This window comes from Panicum virgatum, chromosome 1K (genome assembly GCF_016808335.1).
Source record: "Panicum virgatum strain AP13 chromosome 1K, P.virgatum_v5, whole genome shotgun sequence".
NCBI classification, from domain to species: domain Eukaryota; kingdom Viridiplantae; phylum Streptophyta; class Magnoliopsida; order Poales; family Poaceae; genus Panicum; species Panicum virgatum.
In genome coordinates, this window is record NC_053136.1 from 39,648,235 (window position 1) to 39,668,641 (window position 20,407).

The following is a 20,407-nucleotide window of genomic DNA, read 5'->3' on the forward strand; positions in this document are numbered from 1 at the left end:
AAAAAAAAACCGCCGCGACAGAGAGGGGAAAGAAAACAGCCGCATCATCTGCCGCCATTTGCTTCCGGGTGAAGGCACGCGCGTACCAATCAGTGCCGTGGCGCTCACTCTGTGGGCTGACTCGTGTGACCACCAAAGCGACCTGTTCGAACACTATCGCATGGTTCGCTGGGCCCACGCGTCATTGCGTAATCGTGGCAGGCGCTGGGCGGCGGCCGAACGCCGTATGGCACGCAGGGATATACCGTTGGTAGCCCAGCACCTGTCTCCACTGCAGCGGCTGAGACGGACGCTCAGCGTAGGATGATGCTCTGAGACTGGTCTAGCCTAATGGAACGGCGATTTGGCATTTTGAAATGGGAGGAGGATGGTCACCGCCTCCGCCGCCGGCAATCAAGGTCAAGGCGCGGCGAGAGCTGAGGCAAGCGGAGCGGCGGCAGCTGGCTCTCTCCCCCGTCTCGCATCACATGGGCGCGCGCCCCCGGCCACATAGAGGCAGCGCGGCGCCCGCCGCGGCTGGGTCCCGGCCGGCGGATGGCGCTCCACCCACACGCGGGGGCCGCTTGGCTCCTACCCGAGAAGCACATGGCAAAGCGTCCATGTCTGATCGCGTTTTCCCATTCCGGTAGGGATATATACCCCGCCGCCGCGCCTGACGCTGCTGGGCCGCCGCCGCGGCCGTCTCTCCGGTTTCAGGTAGCGCTTGCACTGGGGAAGAAAATTAAACACAGCTGCTGCTCGAGTCGGGCTGGAAGTGCAAGACCATCTGACCTGGGCGCAGCAAAATGGAAGCGAAGGTGAGGAGACCAGCAGCAGCTTGGTGATCTCGTCCCCGCGGCGACCTGCCTGCGTTGTCCTCCGGCCGGGCGTGGGTCAGCGACCGGGTCGGCGGCGCGCGCGGAGAAGCTGGGTCGTCGGAGAGCTAGCGCCGCAACCCGCAGCATGCACGTGGACGGGTGTGTCCATCCTCGCGTTACGCTGCTAGTAGACTTGGTCAGTCGTGGGCTCGTGGCTGGTTTTACAGTTTACTCGCCCAAGTTGGCAGTTGCGGCGCGTTCAGAGCGCGGCGCGGGGCTACTTGGCGACTGACACCAACCGCTGCGGTTGCTGGCTGGGAACTCGTGGCGAACCACCGGCCGGTGTCGATGCGTTTCGGAAGATTTTTTTTTAAAGCGACATAACAGAATACTTTTTGAGGTAACAGGATCTCTGAATGACCTGTGAAAGAGAGCCTATGCTGCCATGCGGTGCAGTACTCCAGTTGGGCGACCTGACCCCAATGTATAGTTGCGTAGTTTGGAGTGCCGGAGATGGATCGCCCGCCATGACTTGTGATTTTGTTGTGACGCAGCACACGAATTCTGGAGTTTCTGGGGACATTCCTTGACCCATCGGTGGAGTATGATCGGAGTCCGACAGGCTTGAAAAGGCGAAGAAGCTTATCGTGCATCTCCCCTGCTTCTTCAGATTTGGCACTCGGTACAGCCGTAGTTTTTTTCTCTCGAACCGAGGACATCCCCGTTTTCATTGCAAGAACGGAAGTACAAGAGTTGGTACAGCCGTAGTTGACTGCTGCCATGTCCCAGAATCTCCCTCGTTGTACCAGCAGCGAGTGCGGCAAGAGCCTGAAACTTAAACTTTGGTCGGAACCGCTTCCTCATTTCCCCTTTTATATATAATGGAGCTAGCAACAGTGCCCAATTGTGAACCCAATGTGTTCCCCTTAAAGGTGATTTTTCAAAGTTTATTTCATTTTAACTAAGCTGTACTAATTTGCAGCATAAACCAATGCCCCGTTTACAACACATAGTACTAGATTTCTCCCATTCATTTCATGTGACCCCGTTCCCAAACTTGTAATTTGAGCAATCAAACGTGACCAAGTTTTAAATTATCCGCTAATAAACAAATGTCTATACCATACATACTACGTGGTCATCAGTAGGACTCGAATGGTGACTATCAGCCATAGCTCTCACTCAGATCACAAGGCACTACTTTGTTAACAAGGGTAACTCGTCATCAGAAGAAAAAAAAAAGATCCGCAAACATCTGTTGCAATCCAAACAAGACTCGAAACTAGTCAGTCAACGACGTCTTCTCATCATCGACCAAGAAACCACCGCGCACCCTTCAACAGAAAGAGCAAGGAACAACTCGGCCGCATCAAAGACAATTCAAGTGGCGTATCCTCGAGATGATCTTTCCCCATCTGTGGTATCGACTTGAGAATGAAGGATCATTTTTTTCCCGCAGGCGTTTGCGACACTTGGCCCGGCCGTACATGCTGTCCATGTCAGCAGCACTGGGAAAACCGTTGAATTTTTCTTTTTTGAACTACCAAGGCACAATATAACCTTATTTTAGTTGAGAAAGAGTCTGTAAAGAGCTGTGGAACCCCTAGTATGCAGTGTATCAGCTGCCAGCTGACCACACCACTTCAGAATTGGCACTTGCCACAGACATTATCTTATCCCAATGCTCCTAAATTTGGCAACTGCAAGTGGGAGTACAACCTGTGAAATGTAAAGCTATTTTTGCAATCCAGGAACTGTCAACGAGGCTTCGTCATCTACCAGGAGAGCACCGCACACCTTCAACAAAAAGCACAGGGAACAACTTTGCATTGGCTGCATCAAACAGAATCATTCAAAGTGGCATGTCCAAAACTGTTCTTTTCGGCCGGCCTCTTTTCGGCCGGCCTTTGACGACCTTTGTCGTGGTGTGCAAACCCATAATTGGATGGCGTAGTGTACCCGCCTAAACCCAGAGGGTGAGTACTCGGGGTTAGCTAGGATTAGCCCAATCTCGGTGGAAGAACACGATGAACACAGAGGGTTTAGAGTGGTTCGGGCCGCCGGAGAGTAATACCCTACGTCCACTGTGTGTTGTATTGCTTGCGCTCTCAAGAGGTTGAGAGTAGGGTTGTTCGGAGTGAAACCCGGCTTGTGTTGTGAGAGTCCTGGTGTGTCTGTGTGAACCTATGTTCTAGCGGGCGTGCTCTCCCTTTTATATGTCCAAGGGGAGCACGTACACTGAGCGGAGCCCCGACAGGTGGGCCCGGCGATGTATTATAAACTACACTTTGGCCTCCAATGCCTCAGATTCGGAGATCTTGTCGTCCGGCATAGTCATGCCCTGTCTTGTCGAAACGGCACCAGGGCGTAACTTGCGGCGTAGCTTGCCGTAGCCTGCCGCGTAGTTGAACGGGCCGTGTAGCTTGCGTCTCGGCTGCTTCTGGTGCCCAGCGGTGCGCGCCGCAAGGGTCTTGTCCTGCGTCGTCCATCATTTGGGTCATCTGCTGCATCATCACGTTTGGACCTGCACATGACTCAAGGTAAATGCTTAGTAGCGTGCCCACGGGTCCCAAATCCTGTTGGCTGTGATCCTTTGAGATAGACAGCTAGATTCAGTGAACGGAGCTCAAGGGATCGGCCTTTAGGTTAAGAGAAGTCCGGATCTCCAGGTTCCCAGTCCTAGGTACTATAGCACTCATTCACAGGAGGTGGTGCGTGCAGGCTTAGGGTACGGAACCAGGCTAAGCGGCTACACGGCTCCGGACCTCCCCGGAGAATGAGTGCGCTTCCCTGAACCTACAGGTTCCCAGGGGTCCGAACCCCTCTCTTCCATGAGGGGTCTCGAGCTAAGTCACTAACTAGCCAACTCAATTCGGACCACAATCACCGCACAAGAGTAAGAAGCCACATGGGGGTTAGCGCAAACAGAATGCGTAGATTGAAATTGGAATGTAACATCCTTAGAGGTGAACTGAGAATAAACTTTCCCTTTATAACTAGATGTACATGAGATGTGCGATGTAAGCCAGAACACGGGTTTATGAGGCCGGAGCTGTCCGGACCTCCGGGTCCCCAGTCTTAGGTACTACGGTACTCGCCCTAGGGAGGTAGAGCATGCAGGCTTAGGGTACGGAACCAGGCTAAACAGCTACACGGCTCCGGACCTCCCCGGAGGGTGAGTACGCTTCCCTGAACCTGGTTCGCAGAGGTCCGGATCCCTCCACGAGGGAGGCTCACCAGACTGGACCACACGGAAGTACTACATAGTTTCAAAGGAAAAAGTTTTATTCCCTGCTGGGTCTCTAAGGGTAGGACTTACAGAGATGTAGAGTCGGGGGTGCGACCGGAGTCGGCTTTCCGCCCGAGCGGGCTTGGTGCGACCGGAGTCGGTTTTTCGCCGGAGCGGGCTTCCTCACATGAGTGAGGTATGCTACGAGCTGGGATTTGTCGCTCCGCCGCTCGCAGCTTGTGAGGGGGCCCTTGACGGGCGCCTTGACTCTTGCCGACGTGCAGCGCGCGCCGCTGCCAACGGTGGCTGCTCCACGGGCACAGTTGCCCCTGGCGCAGGAAGGCGAGACGCGTGTGGCGCGGATGACACCACACCCTCCGTCATCTCCACATCGTCGTCGTGGTGGGAGTGCTCAACCACCCGAGCCATGGACATGGGCAAGAGATGAGCGAAAACTAGCTAAAGCTTCCCCTAACTGGCGCGCCAAATATCGTGGTGTGCAAACCCACAGCCGGGTGGCGTAGTGCACCCGCTTAAACTCTTCCACCGAGATTGGGCTAATCTTAGCTAACCCCCGAGTACTCACCATCTGGGTTTACTCGGGGGTTAGTTAGGATTAGCCCAATCTCGGTGGAAGAACACGGTGAACACAGAGGGTTTAGAGTGGTTCGGGCCGCCGGAGCGTAATACCCTACGTCCACTGTGTGTTGTATTGCTTGCGCTCTCAAGAGGTTGAGAGCAGGGTTGTTCGGAGTGAAACCCAGCTTGTGTTGTGAGAGTCCTGGCGTGTCTGTGTGAACCTGTGTTCTAGCGGGCGTGCTCTCCCTTTTATATGTCCAAGGGGAGCACGTACACTGAGCGGGGGCCCGACAAGTGGGCCCGGCGATATATTATAAACTACACTTTGGCCTTCAATGCCTCAGATTCGGAGATCTTGTCGTCCGGCATAACCATGCCCTGTCTTGTCGAAACAGCGCCAGGGCGTAGCTTGCGGCGTAGCTTGCCGTAGCCTGCCGCGTAGCTAAACGGGCTGTATAGCTTGCGGCGTAGGCGGTATGATGAAAGGGTGCCGTGCCGTCGTATCCATTTAATGTGGCAGACGGGCTCTGCGCGGATGCGGTGCATGCGGCTGCACTGTGTACCTCGGTAATATGCGGTCTACAGTGAGGCTTGACAAAAGCTGCCCCGCATGCCGCGGCAGCAGAGCACGTCTCAACCACTCGCACTTAATGCGGGTGGGTGAGGGAGCTTCCAGCGAAAGACTTGTGCCCGCGCCCGCACATGCGGGACACGTGAGCGAACTTCCAGCGGAAGGCTTGCGTCCGCGCCCGCGTCTGCGTGACACGTGGCGGCTCCGGACCCCTCCCGAGCGGCTAGCTGAGCCGAGAGCTCACGGGGTCCGGATAGGCAGGTGGAGATCCCGGACCCATCTGCGGAAGTCCGGATGACACGTGGAGGTCCCGATCCCACCTGCAGGGGTCCGTGTCCGCGGCCACAGGTGCTGAGCATTTCCACCTCTGGGACACGTGGTGACACCGGACTCGTCCCCGAGCGGGAAGCGGGTCCGGGATCATTGGTCCGGTGAGATGGAGTCGGACCCCAGGGATCTGGCTGCTCAGTTCCTTAGGGCATAGTTACGGATATCTACGCGAGTCTTGGCACAGTAGGAGTGGATACCCCAGCTGCAGAGTACCGACAACCTTCATTTCAGACCCTTTTCATTTCTGATGTGCTCTAGCACTTACTAGGTCGATTTGGGAAGGACCATGGACTACACGCAATTGTGGCATTTGACACGTACCCACGCATTTGCCGCGCATGTCAGCATCACTCTAGCGGGTCAAATTTGGAAGGATTGGATGCCGACGAGGTTAGGACTCGTGGAGGTGTAGTCCCAATCTGTGTTTCAAGCAATCTAACCTAGAGCAGAGGCGTTATGTATCTACTTTAGGAGCAGTTTAACGAGGAGGCATTGGTGTTAACTGTTAAGTGGTACCTCCCAAGGATGGTTTCTGACGATAAGGTTCAGCCTCACTCTTCTTTTCTCGATAATCCTTGCTTTTTTCGAAAATTTCCAGATCTTTGCAATGTATGAGAACGAAAAAAGAGGTCCAAATCGCTACATGTGTATACATCCCTTGGTAGTTGGTACCCAGTAGAAATCCTTCAAATTTTGGCAATCTTTCCGCTGGGAACAACGTGTTGTTATTCTCTGGTATCCCCTCAAAAAAACACACAGGAGCCATGTGCAGGAACTCACTGGGCATACATTCCCGTCGTCAAAATACTCCCAGATACTCCCGGCGATGAGGCAGCAGTCCGGGATCGGTACGTGGCCGTCGCCAGGTAACCGGACGCAAAAACATTCCCTGATTCTTTTTTTTTGCGAGAAAAAACATTCCCTGATTCTGCAAGAGCATCGATCTAATTTAGTTTTCGCCACTATTGTTTTCTGATCTGTGTTACTGCCGTAATGATGCATGTACCGCACGATTTTGTTTCTGTTTTTTGGATCATTCCCTGACCGATCGACGGGAGTCCAACGAGAGAGAAAAGTCGAGACTTTTCAGCTTGGAGAGTATCTCTCCCTCTCTGGCTCTCTCCACACATCCAGGTTTGGCACTTGCCACAGCCATAGTTGAACAGTAGCTTGTCTAAAGCTCCTCGATCAAATTGCAAACTGAAAGAGGGAAAGGAACTTGTCAAATTTGAATTTTGCTTGTAAATGTTACTGATGTGCGCTGCAATGGTCAGAGAACCAAAACTATTTCAACTCGATTGGTCGGGTTCTAGCTACTACCCAGCACTTACATATGTCTAATTTTTTGCCATCATTATACCCCATCAGTTCTAAATTATATATTATTTTGGTAAATCTAGATATATATACTTTTACAAAACGACCTACAATTTGGAATGGATAGAATAATATGTAGTCGTTTACTAGTGCGAAACTGTCGCATACAAGTTTTACTCCACCATTTTTAGATAATATAACATTTAGAATGGACTTATTCAACAAGAAGCCCCCGGAACAACTTGGCCACATCAAACAGAACGTATCGAAAACATGATTTTCGTCTCGATCCTTCATGACTAGTAGCAGTACTACAAGGACCCTGCGCCACACACAACCGTGGAATTTGACACGCACGCATACACTGCCCACGTCAGCAGCAGACCAGCAGTCCCTAGGGGTCAAATTTGGAAGGATTGGGTGCTGATATGGTCTGGGCCTTATCATGGTGCCCACGTGGAACATGTACTGTTCCTAGATCGAGGATGATGCATTGGATTCAGATGGTACCTCTCAAAGATAGGCAAACTTCTCAGTGTGAACCCTCCCGCGTTAGATGAAGAGGAAAGATGTGCATCTGTATGCATCCTCTTGCCTCTTGGACGGCAGAGATTCTCCGAAATTTAGCAGTTTTTGCTGGCTGCCTATTGACAACCAAAATTGACAGCAACCGGTCTGACCGGTGCGCTCAAGCGGTCTAACCGGTCTAAGCGTCAGTAGCCGGTCTGGCACGACCGATAGGTCTGACCGGTCCAAGTGGAATCCGAGTACAACTAGGGTTTTTAATAGATTTAGATCTTGTAATAGGATTTCTTGCGGGATAAGTCCACCTCATCCTATAAATATAAAAGGTCACGGCCGATTAGGATATCCAATCGATCAAATATACAACACTTTTATTTTTTTACTTTTTCTTTGCCCTAACTTTTTTCCATCTACTATCTGTTGTTCCTTCTTCGTCTCTACGTCGTTTGAGGGCGTTCTAGGTGGCCTGCCGACCGTAGAACAACTCTGCGTGCGCATGCCACGACGGGTCCTTCCCGGGCGACGTTCGTTGGTTTCGCCGCTGGCCTGCCCGGCGACAACCGGTCTGACCGGTATACCCGACCGGTCTGACCAGTCTGAGCATCGGTGCTGCGTTGTGCCGTTGCTCGCTGCGCGTTCTAGCGCTTTGGTGTATTGGTCCTAGATCCGCGCCAAACACTGCCACGTCCTGTTATTCCTCCGAAAACACACGGAGCCATGTGCATCGAACTGACCGGGCAAATATTCCCGTGATCAGAATACTCCTAGGACCTGCAGATTGCAAAACTGGAAAAACCACATGCCTGATACTCCAGAGAAATCCCGCACTTGGCGCGTGGCCGTCGCCAAATGAAAAGATTGCAGAAACCTCCATGCCTTTCGAATTTCGATCAGTAAGCGAGACAGAAAACTTGACATCACCTCCAGAGAGTTTCGGCACTCTTTCCTACTTCCTTCTTCAGAAAACGAAGCAGCAGGGGAATCACCTTTTTGCTGTGTGGTGCTCGTGTTTGTAAGGCAAAGTCAGATGACTCCTCAGGCGGTAGGATAAGATTCCTCCGGGCTCCGGAGGAGCAGATGGGCGGCAGCGCAGTGGTCGCCGTCATGTGCTCATCCCGCACTGGTCACCGAGTCACACGTCCACGGGGCTTACCCATCTCTCTGTGGCCAGGACAAATGCAGGATACCCGTTTCTGTCGATCGATCGCCGTAGAGCCGACGGCAATGGTGACGGGACGGCAATCTTTTCACGCAGATCGTTTCTGAACCTGAAACTGTTCAGGTTCAGCTGTTGCAAAACGCAATCAGGCCGAGAGACTTCACCAACATACTACTACCAGCTAAACAGTGAGGGTTTAAACCTCGGCTGACTAGCTAGCAGATCATGGTACCCTTAAGCATATCCTAGTAATTGTAACTTTGCAGGCATATAAATCACAACAAATTCTAAAACAAGTACACAGAACTATGGAATGGAATCTACCACAATAAGTTTAATGCTCAAACTTTTGCTATGTGCTTTCGAGCAATTATCAGGTCTCAAGATCAACTTCCACAAGAGCGAAATATTCTGTTTGGTGCCGCCAAAGAGATGAAAGATACCTACACTAATCTCTTTGGCTGTAATGCTGGTGAATATCCCTTCAGATATCTAGGGATCCCTATGCAAAACAAGCAACTCCTAAATTCTGAATGGAGAAAAATAGAGGAACGCTTGGAGAAAAAGCTCTCTTGTTGGAAAGCGAAATATCTGTCCTATGGAGGGCGGCTAGTCCTCTTAAACTCAGTACTTAGTAGCCTACCCATGTTCATGATGTCCTTCTTTGAAATTCCCAAAGGAGTTCTCAAAAACCTTGACAAATTTAGATCAAGGTTTTTCTAGCAAGGATCATCGGATAAACATAAATACCGACTTGTCAAGTGGGAAATCTTGTGTCGTCCTAAGAATCAAGGAGGACTTGGAATCGTAAATCTGCAATTGCAGAATAAGTGTTTATTGGCTAAGTGGCTTGTAAACCTGCTGAATACCGATGGCATGTGGCAAAAGCTGCTAACTAATAAATATCTACATTCTAAGTCACTAACCCAGGTAAAGGCAAGATCCTATGACTCTCATTTTTGGAGAGGCCTCATGAAGATTAAAGATGAGGTGTTCGGCCTTGGCTCTTTTGTGGTAAAGGATGAGTCCAAGACTAGATTCTGGGAAGATACATGGATAGGAGACAGACCTTTCAAAGTTAAATATCCATCAATCTACAATATAGTGAGGGATCCACACGCAACAGTGGCTAAAGTTATGGCCACGTCGCCTCTCCAGGTATCCTTCAGGAGAGCGTTGGTGGATAATAAACTGCTTGAATGGCAAAACCTTGTAGCGCAAATCGCCCATGTCAACTTGGTGGACGAGCCTGATAATTTCAACTGGAATATGACCACATCCAGGTCATATACAGTTCGCTCTCTCTATCTACATCTGATAGATAGAAACCCACCATTTCGACATAAGAGTATTTGGAAACTAAAGATTCCTCTCAAAATTAAAATCTTCCTTTGGTATCTGCAAAAGGGAGTGATTTTAACAAAAGATAATCTCGCTAAAAAGAACTGGACGGGTAGCCAAAAATATTGTGGCTGTAATATTAATGAGTCTATAGATCATCTTTTCTTAGATTGCCCGTACGCGAGAATAGTTTGGAGGATAATTTCTTACGCTACAGGTTTGACTCCACCTAATTCGATTAGGCATATGTTTGGCTCATGGCTTTCTAATCAATCTAAAAAGATTAGGAATTTGATTTGGGTGTGAGTGGCTGCTGTTTGCTGGGCAATCTGGAGATGCCGGAATGATATAATTTTTCACAAAGTCAAATACCATTCGATTTTGCACGTTATTTCCAGGGGGACGGTTACGTTTTTGGGCGCAGCTGCAGCGTGAGGAGCAAGCCAAGACAGCACTTTCCTTGATGACCAGAAACATAGAGACTATCGCTTTGGAGTTTATCAAAGGAGGATGGAACACTTTTTATCGTTTGCTGTAATTTTATCTTTGAGAACGGTTTCGCTCTCCTCTATTTTTTCCATTTATACGAACCCTATAATAATTGGCTATGTATGTCCTTGGGCGTAGAGGCCGGATGCTTTTCATCCATTTTCTTAAAAAAAAGTTTAGTGCTGGTGGGGATTTGAAGTGTTCGTCGATGTCGCCAGAGTCAGTGGGAATAATAGTCTCTCTTCATCAACCATTCTCAGTGCCCTGTGTTTTTACAGGAACCATTTTTAGTGCCATTATTGTGTTCTCTCCATCCTCCAATGGATAGCAGAAGATATGGAAGTCCACCCGGCAATGATTGTAGCTTGGCAGTTGGAACCGTGAACTTTTTGAGTGCTCCGTCGAGATCCGCATATATGATCGAAGTGTTTTTTTTTCTTTAATCCAAAAGGGCTGAAACATAGTGCAGCACTCCAATGAGATATGATTCAGATAAGTGGCAGCCCTTGTCATGTTGATCCTGAAAAAACAAGTTCAGTGGAACTTCCAAAAGGTGAAAAGGGGGCTCACCGAACGGCAACCCATGAATTTATTCAAATTCTAAAGAAATCAGATTGTTTCCTAGTATGTTGTTTGTTTCAACAAGCTCAAAGAATCGAACATCTTTCCTGTGAAAGTTCTTGCATTTTAAGCATCCCAAAATCTGTGTTTTTTCCCCTTCTACATCTTTTGTTTTTCATCTCCTCCTCCATGCATCTGTTCGCTCTTGTCAACTCCTGGGTAGTCCTACTCCTACACGGACGGCTACAATCTCCATCGCCGCCCCCATGTCAAGCAAGAGGATAACGAGGCATGGCAGACACCCGATACTGATTCTTCCCCGACACAGGCTGTGTTTAGATCCGTAAAACAGTGGTAAAAAGAGTCACATTGGACATTGTAGCACACTGTAGTATTTTTCATTTGTTTGTGGTAATTGTTGTCCTACAATGACCTAATTAGGCTCAAAAGATTTGTCTCGTCGTGTACATCAAAACTATACAATTAGTTTTTTTATTTACCTACATTTAATGCTCCATACATGAGACAAGAGATTTAATGTGATAGATGAATAGTGAAATTTGGAGAGAGAAATTTTAGAACTAAACACAGCCACAGTCATACATGTGTCTCCATCACCAAATGCATCTCTTTCACTTGCTAGCCTCCAAAAGTAATGCACGCGTCGAGCTTGGAAAGATGCTCCTATCTATGGAATGGAGCCCAGTAGGGGCCGGCGTCATTCTAGGAGGAACAAAACTCACAGGCGAGCTGAGACACTGAATGAATCCCAACTCACAGTCCCCGACCCAACTGCACATTGATTTGTCAGGAATGGTATGCATCTGTTCTGACTTCATCCAGGTCAATCGTAAACAAAGATTCACGGTGAATTGATCGGTGCATGTTGTGCTCTTTTTTTTCCGAGGAATTTATTGTTTGCACAGACCAGAGCCCAGGCAAGAAACCAGATGTTGGCCGCGTCTGGACAATGCAGAATAGCAGAAGCAAGTGATCTTGCGATTTGGACTGGCCACAGAAGGGGCAGGTAACAGGTTGCATTGCATCCGGGGCGATGTGGCGGGGGTGGAAAAGCGCTCTGCTGGGCAGCCGGTGACGATCGATGAAGAAGCCAGCGGAAGTGTTTGCGCTTGGTTGGTGCCATGGATTTCCAAAACCCGGCCGTATGTAGTGTTGGCTAGAACTCAAGCAATCAACTCACGAACACAAGATCGTTTTTCGGTGCTGCACAGAACCAGCAGCGTTTTCTGTTTATCTCTTTGGCATTTAAACGAAGCGAAGGTGTTCATGGCAGCTAGTCTGCCGGACGTGCGACATGCCCGCACACTACTGGCCGTTCCATCCCATGACCCTGCGAAGCTGACGCACACGACGCGCTAGCAAAGGAGTTCATGGCAGCATCTGCAGCAGTGAAAGGGGTCCGCAAAGCTCCGATTCCACTTGCATCCAGACCTGCACGTAGTCGCTAAACTTGTTGCAGGGCCTGTTGGAGTACCTTCAACTCATTGGCTGACACGCTTGATAGTCTAAAAGCCCACGGCAGACAGGGGAGAAGCCACATTGGGCTTCCCTGGTGCCCGTGAACCAGGGTAAACTTCTTTTTACCACTAACAAAATTTTGTTTCACCATATAATCATGGGAAAGTTTGTTAGTTTTTTAGGCTGTGCACCACGGTCGATTTCACGGTGGCTTCGCCCCTGACGGCAGATCAAACAGTTAGTTAGTAGCCAAAGATGAAAGTCTGCAAGATTTTCACTCAGCATTTTTGTATTCGTGTCGCTGATCTTGCGAGAATATTGTGAAGATATACTCTGACACTCTGACGTGACGTTGATCTTGGCTCATGTGCTTGAGACGTGAGGCTGACATCCGGACAAGCCAGAGGCCACCGTTACCCGCCAAACCAGCGGCTCAAGCTCAATCGTATCTCGTCTGCCGCCCACCCGAACGCCGCACGGACGCGGCACACGGCGGCTAATCGAGCGGCATGAGGAGCTCGGCGGGGCCGCGCGCGGCGGGCGACGTCGACTTGGAGCTGCTCAAGGCGGTGGCGCAGGCGTGGCACGCGCACTCGGGCAACCCGCGGCCGTCGCGGGCGTCGGAGACTGGCGGCGACGACAGCGACGCGCCCGGCGCCGGCGGCGCGCGCACCCGCGCGGGCGCGTCGCGGCACCGGCCGTCGCGGTTCAAGCTGGAGGCCATGGCCGCGGCGGCCGCCGCCGCGGCAGCTCCGCCCCGCGAGGCGGCGTGGGACTTCGCGCGGTCGCTGTGGGACACGTACGAGCTCGTCAGCGTGGCGCGGAAGCTCGAGTCCGGTCTCGTCATCGCCGACCACGCCGCCGCGGCGCCGGCCGTGCCGCGGGGCGGAGACGCGCGGGGAGCAGGGAAGCGGGCCAAGGAGAGCGGGCGCAGCTTGAGGAGCCTGTTCCTGCGCTCCACGTCCAGGAGGTTCGGGGAACCAAACAGCTAAGAATGCACATTTGAGGTCTGTGGCATCGCAGTTGTCAAGTTTGCTCAAATTTCAGAAATGGCAAGAAAGAAAACAGATACATCAGCACCCCATATTCCCATGTCTTTCAAAGTTTTCAGCATCTGAACGAGCTCAGTATGAATTCCAGCGCTGCTGCACTGGTCGATTTGGGTAAAGCATTTCGAGGTTCAAATTTCAATTAACATTCACTTGTTTGCAGTTTTGCGCGATGCAGGGTTTATGCCACGACGTTGTCTCAAAACCTCATGATGTTGAGCATCTCGAAAAATACTAAAAATATCTTCTCTACTACAGAAAAGTGGCTAAGGGTGACAAAAATTTTCTTCGTCATCCGCCTCCTGCGACCTTTGTATCGGCCAACTGCGAGAGATGGTGCACCGTCCGATGTGCGGTAGGAACGTCGCCCGTGCAATCTGTCCATTGCCTCCTCCCCCTGCCGCCCGCTTGCCGCCGCCGTTGCTCCCGGTCCCCTCGCCCCGCACTCGCACCGTCGCCCTGCTCTCGTCTTTGCCTCGCCCCTCGCGCGCCGCTCCGGGCTGCTCTCGCCTCCCCCTTGTCCTGCGATCGTTGCCTCCTGCGTGCGTCGTCCAGCGGCCTGTGTCCAACGGACGTCCAATGCAATGTTTCTTTCCGCAACAACTGCACCCGTAACAATCGCATCTCACCTTCCACATCCGAGAATAGTCATTAGAAACCGACCCTCTCCAATCGGCGCCGCACGGATCGAAGGAAGGCCCGCTGTGTGTGGAGCGTCGCCCGGCCCGCATCGCATCAGTGCCAATCGGGTCGACGCCAGAGCACGGCTACAGCCGCTGCCCTACCCCTCCTCTCTATCTCCTGCATCGCCCGCCGGCTCTGCGCGAAGAAGGCTAGCAACAGCGGCACCACGCGCTCTGCTCCGCCTTGCGTTCAACCCCGCATCGTCACCCCCGCGTGCATTGCCTTGACAACCGCAGGTGGATTGAGCCGGCGTAGTCCGATCACGCCGCTTAGTGCCAGCAGAATCCATCCGCACCGGAGCGTGCCACCCCCTCATGAGTTCGCAATCGCCCACCCCGGCAAGTACTAGCGGCCATTAAATTTATTCCACTCAATCTGTCTTCTTCTTGATTTATTTATCGTTTCCCTCCTGAAACTAGCTATTTAGTCGTATAGTCATAAAAAACTATAGTTTTCAACTGCCTTGGTTACAATAATTGCTTTCGCATTTACACATGATACAATGAACACCTTGCAAAATGTCAAAGTAACTTATCCTGATTTAGTGTCAACTGTGAGATATTCTATTTCTCATTTTTGTACAAGCTGTTTCAATCCCACGCTACTTGACTCACCCTTTTCAAAACCAATTGCTTTAAGATTTCGCTTTTCCAACATAATGGAAAGGAGCCTCACACAAATATCAATGTCTAGCCTCTGCTCTGGTTCTTGTGCCGTGCAATGATAAGCAAGCTCGGTTACTTCCAGGAATGAGTTCCGGTCTTCACCATTCAAGTCCAATGTGGGGTCTACAACATTCCTAAATTTCTCTTTGTTAAGGAAATTGATTTTGAAGATCGGTACAAATAATATGTTTTTCTGAGCCAAAGAATTGTCAATGACCTTTCTTCCCGTAATGATCTCCATAAGAACAACACCATAAGAATACACATCAATCTTGATGCCGAGTTCTCCCGTATCTGTAAGCATATAAATGGCTTTACATCACCTCTAGTGCATAAAAAACAACAAAATTGTAGAATGCAAAAATATAAGAAATCAATCTAACTTCTACAAGATGTTTGTTTTGTTCACGGTAAGTATTGATTAATTCTAACCGCAAAAGAAGAGGCGCTAAATAAAAACTGCCAAGTAGTTTAACCAAATTACGCTGACTAAGTTTCCCAATTTTATCTGTTTTAAATAACTCCTTCACCTATTCGTGCCCATAGTGACACCATTAAGCCTCTTAATAGCAACGAGCTCCCATTAATAATACCTTTGAAGATGATTGCAAATCCCCATGTATCTAAGATCATGTTCTCATTGAAATTGTTTGTGCAATCTCTCGGTACATGCATCAGTATTTTCTCCAAATGCGACATAGAACAACTTGAATCTAAACTTTCAGCGCTCACCGAGTGATGAGCAGAATCTGTGGCATAATTGATGAAGTTGGTGTTAAGCTGAGTTGGGAGAGCATGCTCATTTGTACTTTTCTTTTTCTTTAAGCAATACCGGCAAATACAAGCTATCAGAACCCAAACTACTATAGCTAGAATGCTTCCAACAATAATCTCAATCATTTGTGCTTTTGACTTTGAATTTTAAAAACTTAGAGCATTCCTTTCTGCAGCAACCTCAACTAATGACTTAAATCTCAGAAATAGACCAGAGAGGTCATTATTTGAGACATTAAGAAATTTGAGATATAAAAAAGTAGTCAAGGTTTCTGATATTACTCCCTTGAGTTGATTTTTTGATAGATCCAATCTTGCAACCATAGAAAAGTTTGAAAAGGCTGGAGAAATGATACCGGATAAGTCAAGACCAGATAAGTTAACTTCCACCGCAACAACACCCTTGCAGACAACGCCAACCCAACTTCTATCACATGGGTTATTGTATGCAAAGGTGTTGTTGTGGTGGAAGTTAACTTATCTAGTCAAAACTTATCAGGTATTATTTCTCCAGCTTTTGCAATCCTTTCTATGGTTGAAAGGTTGGATCTATCAAAAAATCAACTCAAGGGAGTAATACTAGAAGCCTTGACTACTTTGACATATCTCAAGTTTCTTAATGTCTCAAATAATGACCTGTCTGGTCTACTTCCGAGATTTAAGTCTTCAGTTGAGGTTGCTACAGAAGGAAATTCTCTAAGTTTTCAAAATTCAAAGTCGAAAGCGCAAATGATTGAGATCATTGTTGGAAACATTCTAGCTATAGTAGTTTGGGTCCTGATAGCTTGTCTTTGCCGGTATTGCTTAAAGAGAAAGAAGAATACAAATGAGCTCGCACTCCCAACTCAGCTTAGCACCCACTTCATCAATTATGCCACAGATTCTACTCGGCACTCTGAGCGCTGAAAGTTTAGATTCAAGTCGTTCTATGTCGTATTTGGAGAAAATACCAATGCATGTAAGGAGAGATGCCACAAACAACTTCAATGAGAACATGATCGTAGGTACAGAGGGATTTGCAATCATCTTCAAAGATATTTGTCGGTACCCTGTAGCATGGATACCCACTCCTACTGCAGCAAAGCAGGACTCGCGTACTCATCCGTAACTACGCCATTAAGGGGCGGAGCAGCCGGGCCCCACGGGTCAGGCTCTTACCTCACCGGGCCAATGGCCCCGGACCCGCTCCCCGCTCTGGGACGGGTCCGGTGACGCCATGTGTCCCTGAGGAGGGGAAGCTCCGTGCCAACAGCCGAGGGCTCGGACCCCCCTCCCCGCGTCCGTCCGGACCTCCCACGCGCGTAGAACCAACATACCGCCGGGGCGGGGTCCGAGGGCGCCACGTGTCCCGCAGGCGCAGGCGCGGGCGCGAGTCTTACCCACCGCATTCAATGCGGGTGGTTGAGGCGTGCTCTGCTGCCGCGGCACACGGGACAGCCTTTGTCAGGCCTCACTATAGACCGCATATTACCGAGGTACACAGTGCAGCCGCATGCGCCGCATCCGCGTAGAGCCCATCTGCCGCATTAAATGGATACGACGGCACGACACCTTTTCATCATACCGCCTATGTCGCAAGCTACACGGCCCGTTCAGCTACGCTGCAGGCAACGCCGCAAGCTACACCCTGGCGCCATTTCGACAAGACAGGGCATGGCTATGCCGGACGGAAGATTCCCACGAGCAGAGCAAGGAAATCCAGGAACGAGATCTCCGTCGCCTGCAATGCCATAATGTCTGTACAGTATGTCATTTTATACTACATCGTTGGGCCCACCTATCGGGGACTCAACGGCCATGTACGCACCTCCTTTGAGATATAAAAGGGAGGCACTCGCTGCACACTTCAGACACGCCAAGACTCTCACAACACAAGCTCGGTTTCACTCCGAAGAACCCTGCTCCCAACCTCTTGAGAGCGCAAGCAATACAACACACAGTGGACGTAGTGTATTACGCTCCGGCGGCCCAAACCACTCTAAACCTACTGTGTTCATCGCGTTCTTCCACAGAGATTGGGCTAATCCTAGCTAACCCCCGAGTACTCACCCTCTGGGTTTAGACGGGTGCACTACGCCACCCGGCTGTGGGTTTGCACACCACGACATTTGACGCACTAGGTAGGGGCGCTTTAGCTAGTTTTAGCTCATCTCTTGCCCATCTCCATGGTTCAGGTGGTTGAGCACTCCCACCACGACAACGACGTGGAGATGGCGGAGGGTGTGGCGTCATCCGCGCCACACGCCTCTCGCCTTCCTGCGCCAGGGGCAACCGTTCCTGTGGAGCAGCCACCGTCGGTAGCGGCGCACGCTGCACGTCAGCAAGAGTCTGGGCGCCCGTCAAGGGCCCCCTCACAAGATGCGAGCGGTGGAGCACTAGCGGCAGCGAGGGAGTTGCTTCGCAACCCTCCGGCTGCTGCAGCCTCGCCAGACGCCCTGAGGTAGTGGCGGGACGACGTTGACCGTCTCCTCCATCTGGCTCAGGCCTCCCCTAGTTCTGCAAGGACTGGGCAACGACCTCCGCCTGGCAATGCGGTGGTACCCTACCACCGGCGCCAGGGCGGTGCGTCGACGTCCGTGCGCTCCGCCACAGTAAGGCGTGCACGAACAGAAGACCTGCGGGCGGAGCTCAACCGCAGGCGCACGGGTTAGGACACCCGCATCTCCGTGGAAAGGGCGCAAGAATGCCGCCTCAACATTGAGGGCCGCAACCTCAATGCCTACCTGGATGCAGTGGCACCCAAGCCTCCGGGAAATGCCCGGATACAGGCGGACACCCAGGTGGCTGGTGTGGGTTGCGCTGCGCTGGCGGATCACCTTCGCGGGGTGGCATGGCCGTCCAAGTTCCGCCCGCACGTGGCGGAGAAGTACGACGGTACCACCAATCCGTCGGAATTCCTGCAGGTGTATGTTACCGCCATCACAGCAGCTGGTGGTAATGACGCTGTCATGGCAAGCTACTTTCATGTAGCCTTGACTGGGCCAGCCCGGACTTGGCTCATGAACCTCACTCCTGGAACGATTCAGTCCTGGGAGGAGCTCTGTGCGAGGTTCACTGTGAACTTCGCCAGTGCGTACCAGCAGCATGGTGTGGAGGCTCACTTCTACGCCGTGAGGCAGAAACCCGGAGAGACGCTCCGGGCATTCATCTCGCGCTTCACCAAGGTACGGGGTACCATTCCTCGTATCTCTGACGCATCTATCATTACTGCTTTCCGTCAGGGGGTACGTGATGAGAAGATGCTCGAGAAACTGGTGACGCATGAGGTGGAAAGCATTACCACGCTTTTCTTCCTGGCTGACAAGTGTGCCCGGGCCGCTAAGGGCCGCGCATGGCACTCAGCCCTCCAAGACGGAGACGCCAAGGCTGGTGGCTCCGGGACTACCATCCAGGGCAGTGGCAAGAAAAAGAAGAACAAGAACCGGGGTTGGGGGAGCCACATCCCGGCAGTCCAGTCGCTGCAGCAACGGCACCAGCTGCTGCGGCAGCAGCTGTGGGCCAGAATTCGCATGGCAAGTGTCCGCGCCCGCAAGGTGGCAATGGAGGTTCATGCCCAGTTCATCCCACCGCTCGCCACAGCGCCGCTAACTACCGCGAGATCCAGAAACTCGCGAAGCAGGTCAGTGGGCGGCGTGAGCAGGCCTCAAAGGATGGCTCACCCCCTCCTCGCCAGCGGTCTGGCAAGGAGAATGCCTCCGACAGCGAAACCGCTGTCGGGGAGAAGGAGCTAGGGTCCCAATCCCTCACTCGGGAGCTGAAGGGAGTTTACAGCCACGACAACTTCGACTCTGACAACGAGGACCGCCGCAAGAAGCTGTACGTAATGTACGTCAGAAGCTGGGAGCTTGTCTCCCGGCGGGACGTGAAGACCCTTCGCCGAGAGGTCCTTTCGGCGAAGCCGGGGGTCCCGAAGGCGGCGCCGCACCACAGGTGGAGGAACACCACCATCTCTTTCGGACCATCTGACTGCCTGGAGAACATGGCCAGGGTTGGTTTACTACCTCTAGTCACCACCCCTGTCATGGCCAACATCAGGCTCTATCACGTGCTGATTGACGGTGGGGCTGGCCTCAACGTCATCAGCTATGCAGCGTTCAAGCAGCTGCAGATTCCGGAGTCCAAGCTGACTCCCTCTCGCCCATTCTCCGAAGTGGGCCCACATCCGGTGTTCCCTCTGGGGAGCATCACTCTGCCGGTCACGTTCGGGACCGAGGAGAACTTTCGCACAGAGAGCGTCCAGTTCGATGTTGCGGAGGTGAACCTCCCATTCAATGCCATCATTGGCAGGCCGGCTCTCTACCGCTTCATGGCCATTGCCCATTACGGTATTTGGTCCTGAAGATGCCTTCCCCCTGCCGGTGTCCTCACCGTGCGGGGTGACCGCATCACTACCATCGCTGCAGTTGAGAAACTGCATGCTCTAGCGGCAGAGGCTACACGTTCCGAGGAGGACCATCCACCTTGCGAGCCAGGGCACCCGCAAAGGCACCTAAGGTTCAGCCATCTGATCCGGACAATGTTTCCGTGAAGACCGTGTAGATCGGAGCGGACTCCTCCAGGACCACCTGCATCGCGGGAAACCTAGAGGAGAAATAGGAAGATGCGCTCATCACTTTCCTCCAGGCAAATGTGGACGTGTTCACCTGGGAACCGTCACATATGCCCGGGATCCCCAGGGAAGTGATCGAGCACCATCTGAGGATCTACCCCGACGCCACGCCGGTACGCCAGAAACCTCGGAAGCAGTCTGTGGAGCGGCAGAACTTCATCCGTGAAGAAGTCCGCAAGCTGCTACACGCTGGCTTCATTGAGGAGGTCCACCACCCCGAGTGATTGACCAACCCGGTCGTCGTCCCAA

General features: G+C 51.5%; 1 protein-coding gene across 1 annotated transcript; it reads left to right on the forward strand.

The window, feature by feature from the left end:
• Nucleotides 1-12,667: 12,667 nt before the first annotated feature.
• On the forward strand, nucleotides 12,668-13,581 carry LOC120707220. The gene has a single exon (XM_039992067.1). It carries the CDS (start codon nucleotides 12,887-12,889, stop codon nucleotides 13,367-13,369), a length of 483 nt encoding a protein of 160 aa, XP_039848001.1. The 5' UTR covers nucleotides 12,668-12,886; the 3' UTR covers nucleotides 13,370-13,581.
• Nucleotides 13,582-20,407: the final 6,826 nt, after the last annotated feature.

Bases quoted from the DNA above. Each gene is read 5' to 3' on its own strand.
- LOC120707220 (XM_039992067.1), top strand. From the start codon at position 12,887: ATGAGGAGCTCGGCGGGGCCGCGCGCGGCGGGCGACGTCGACTTGGAG.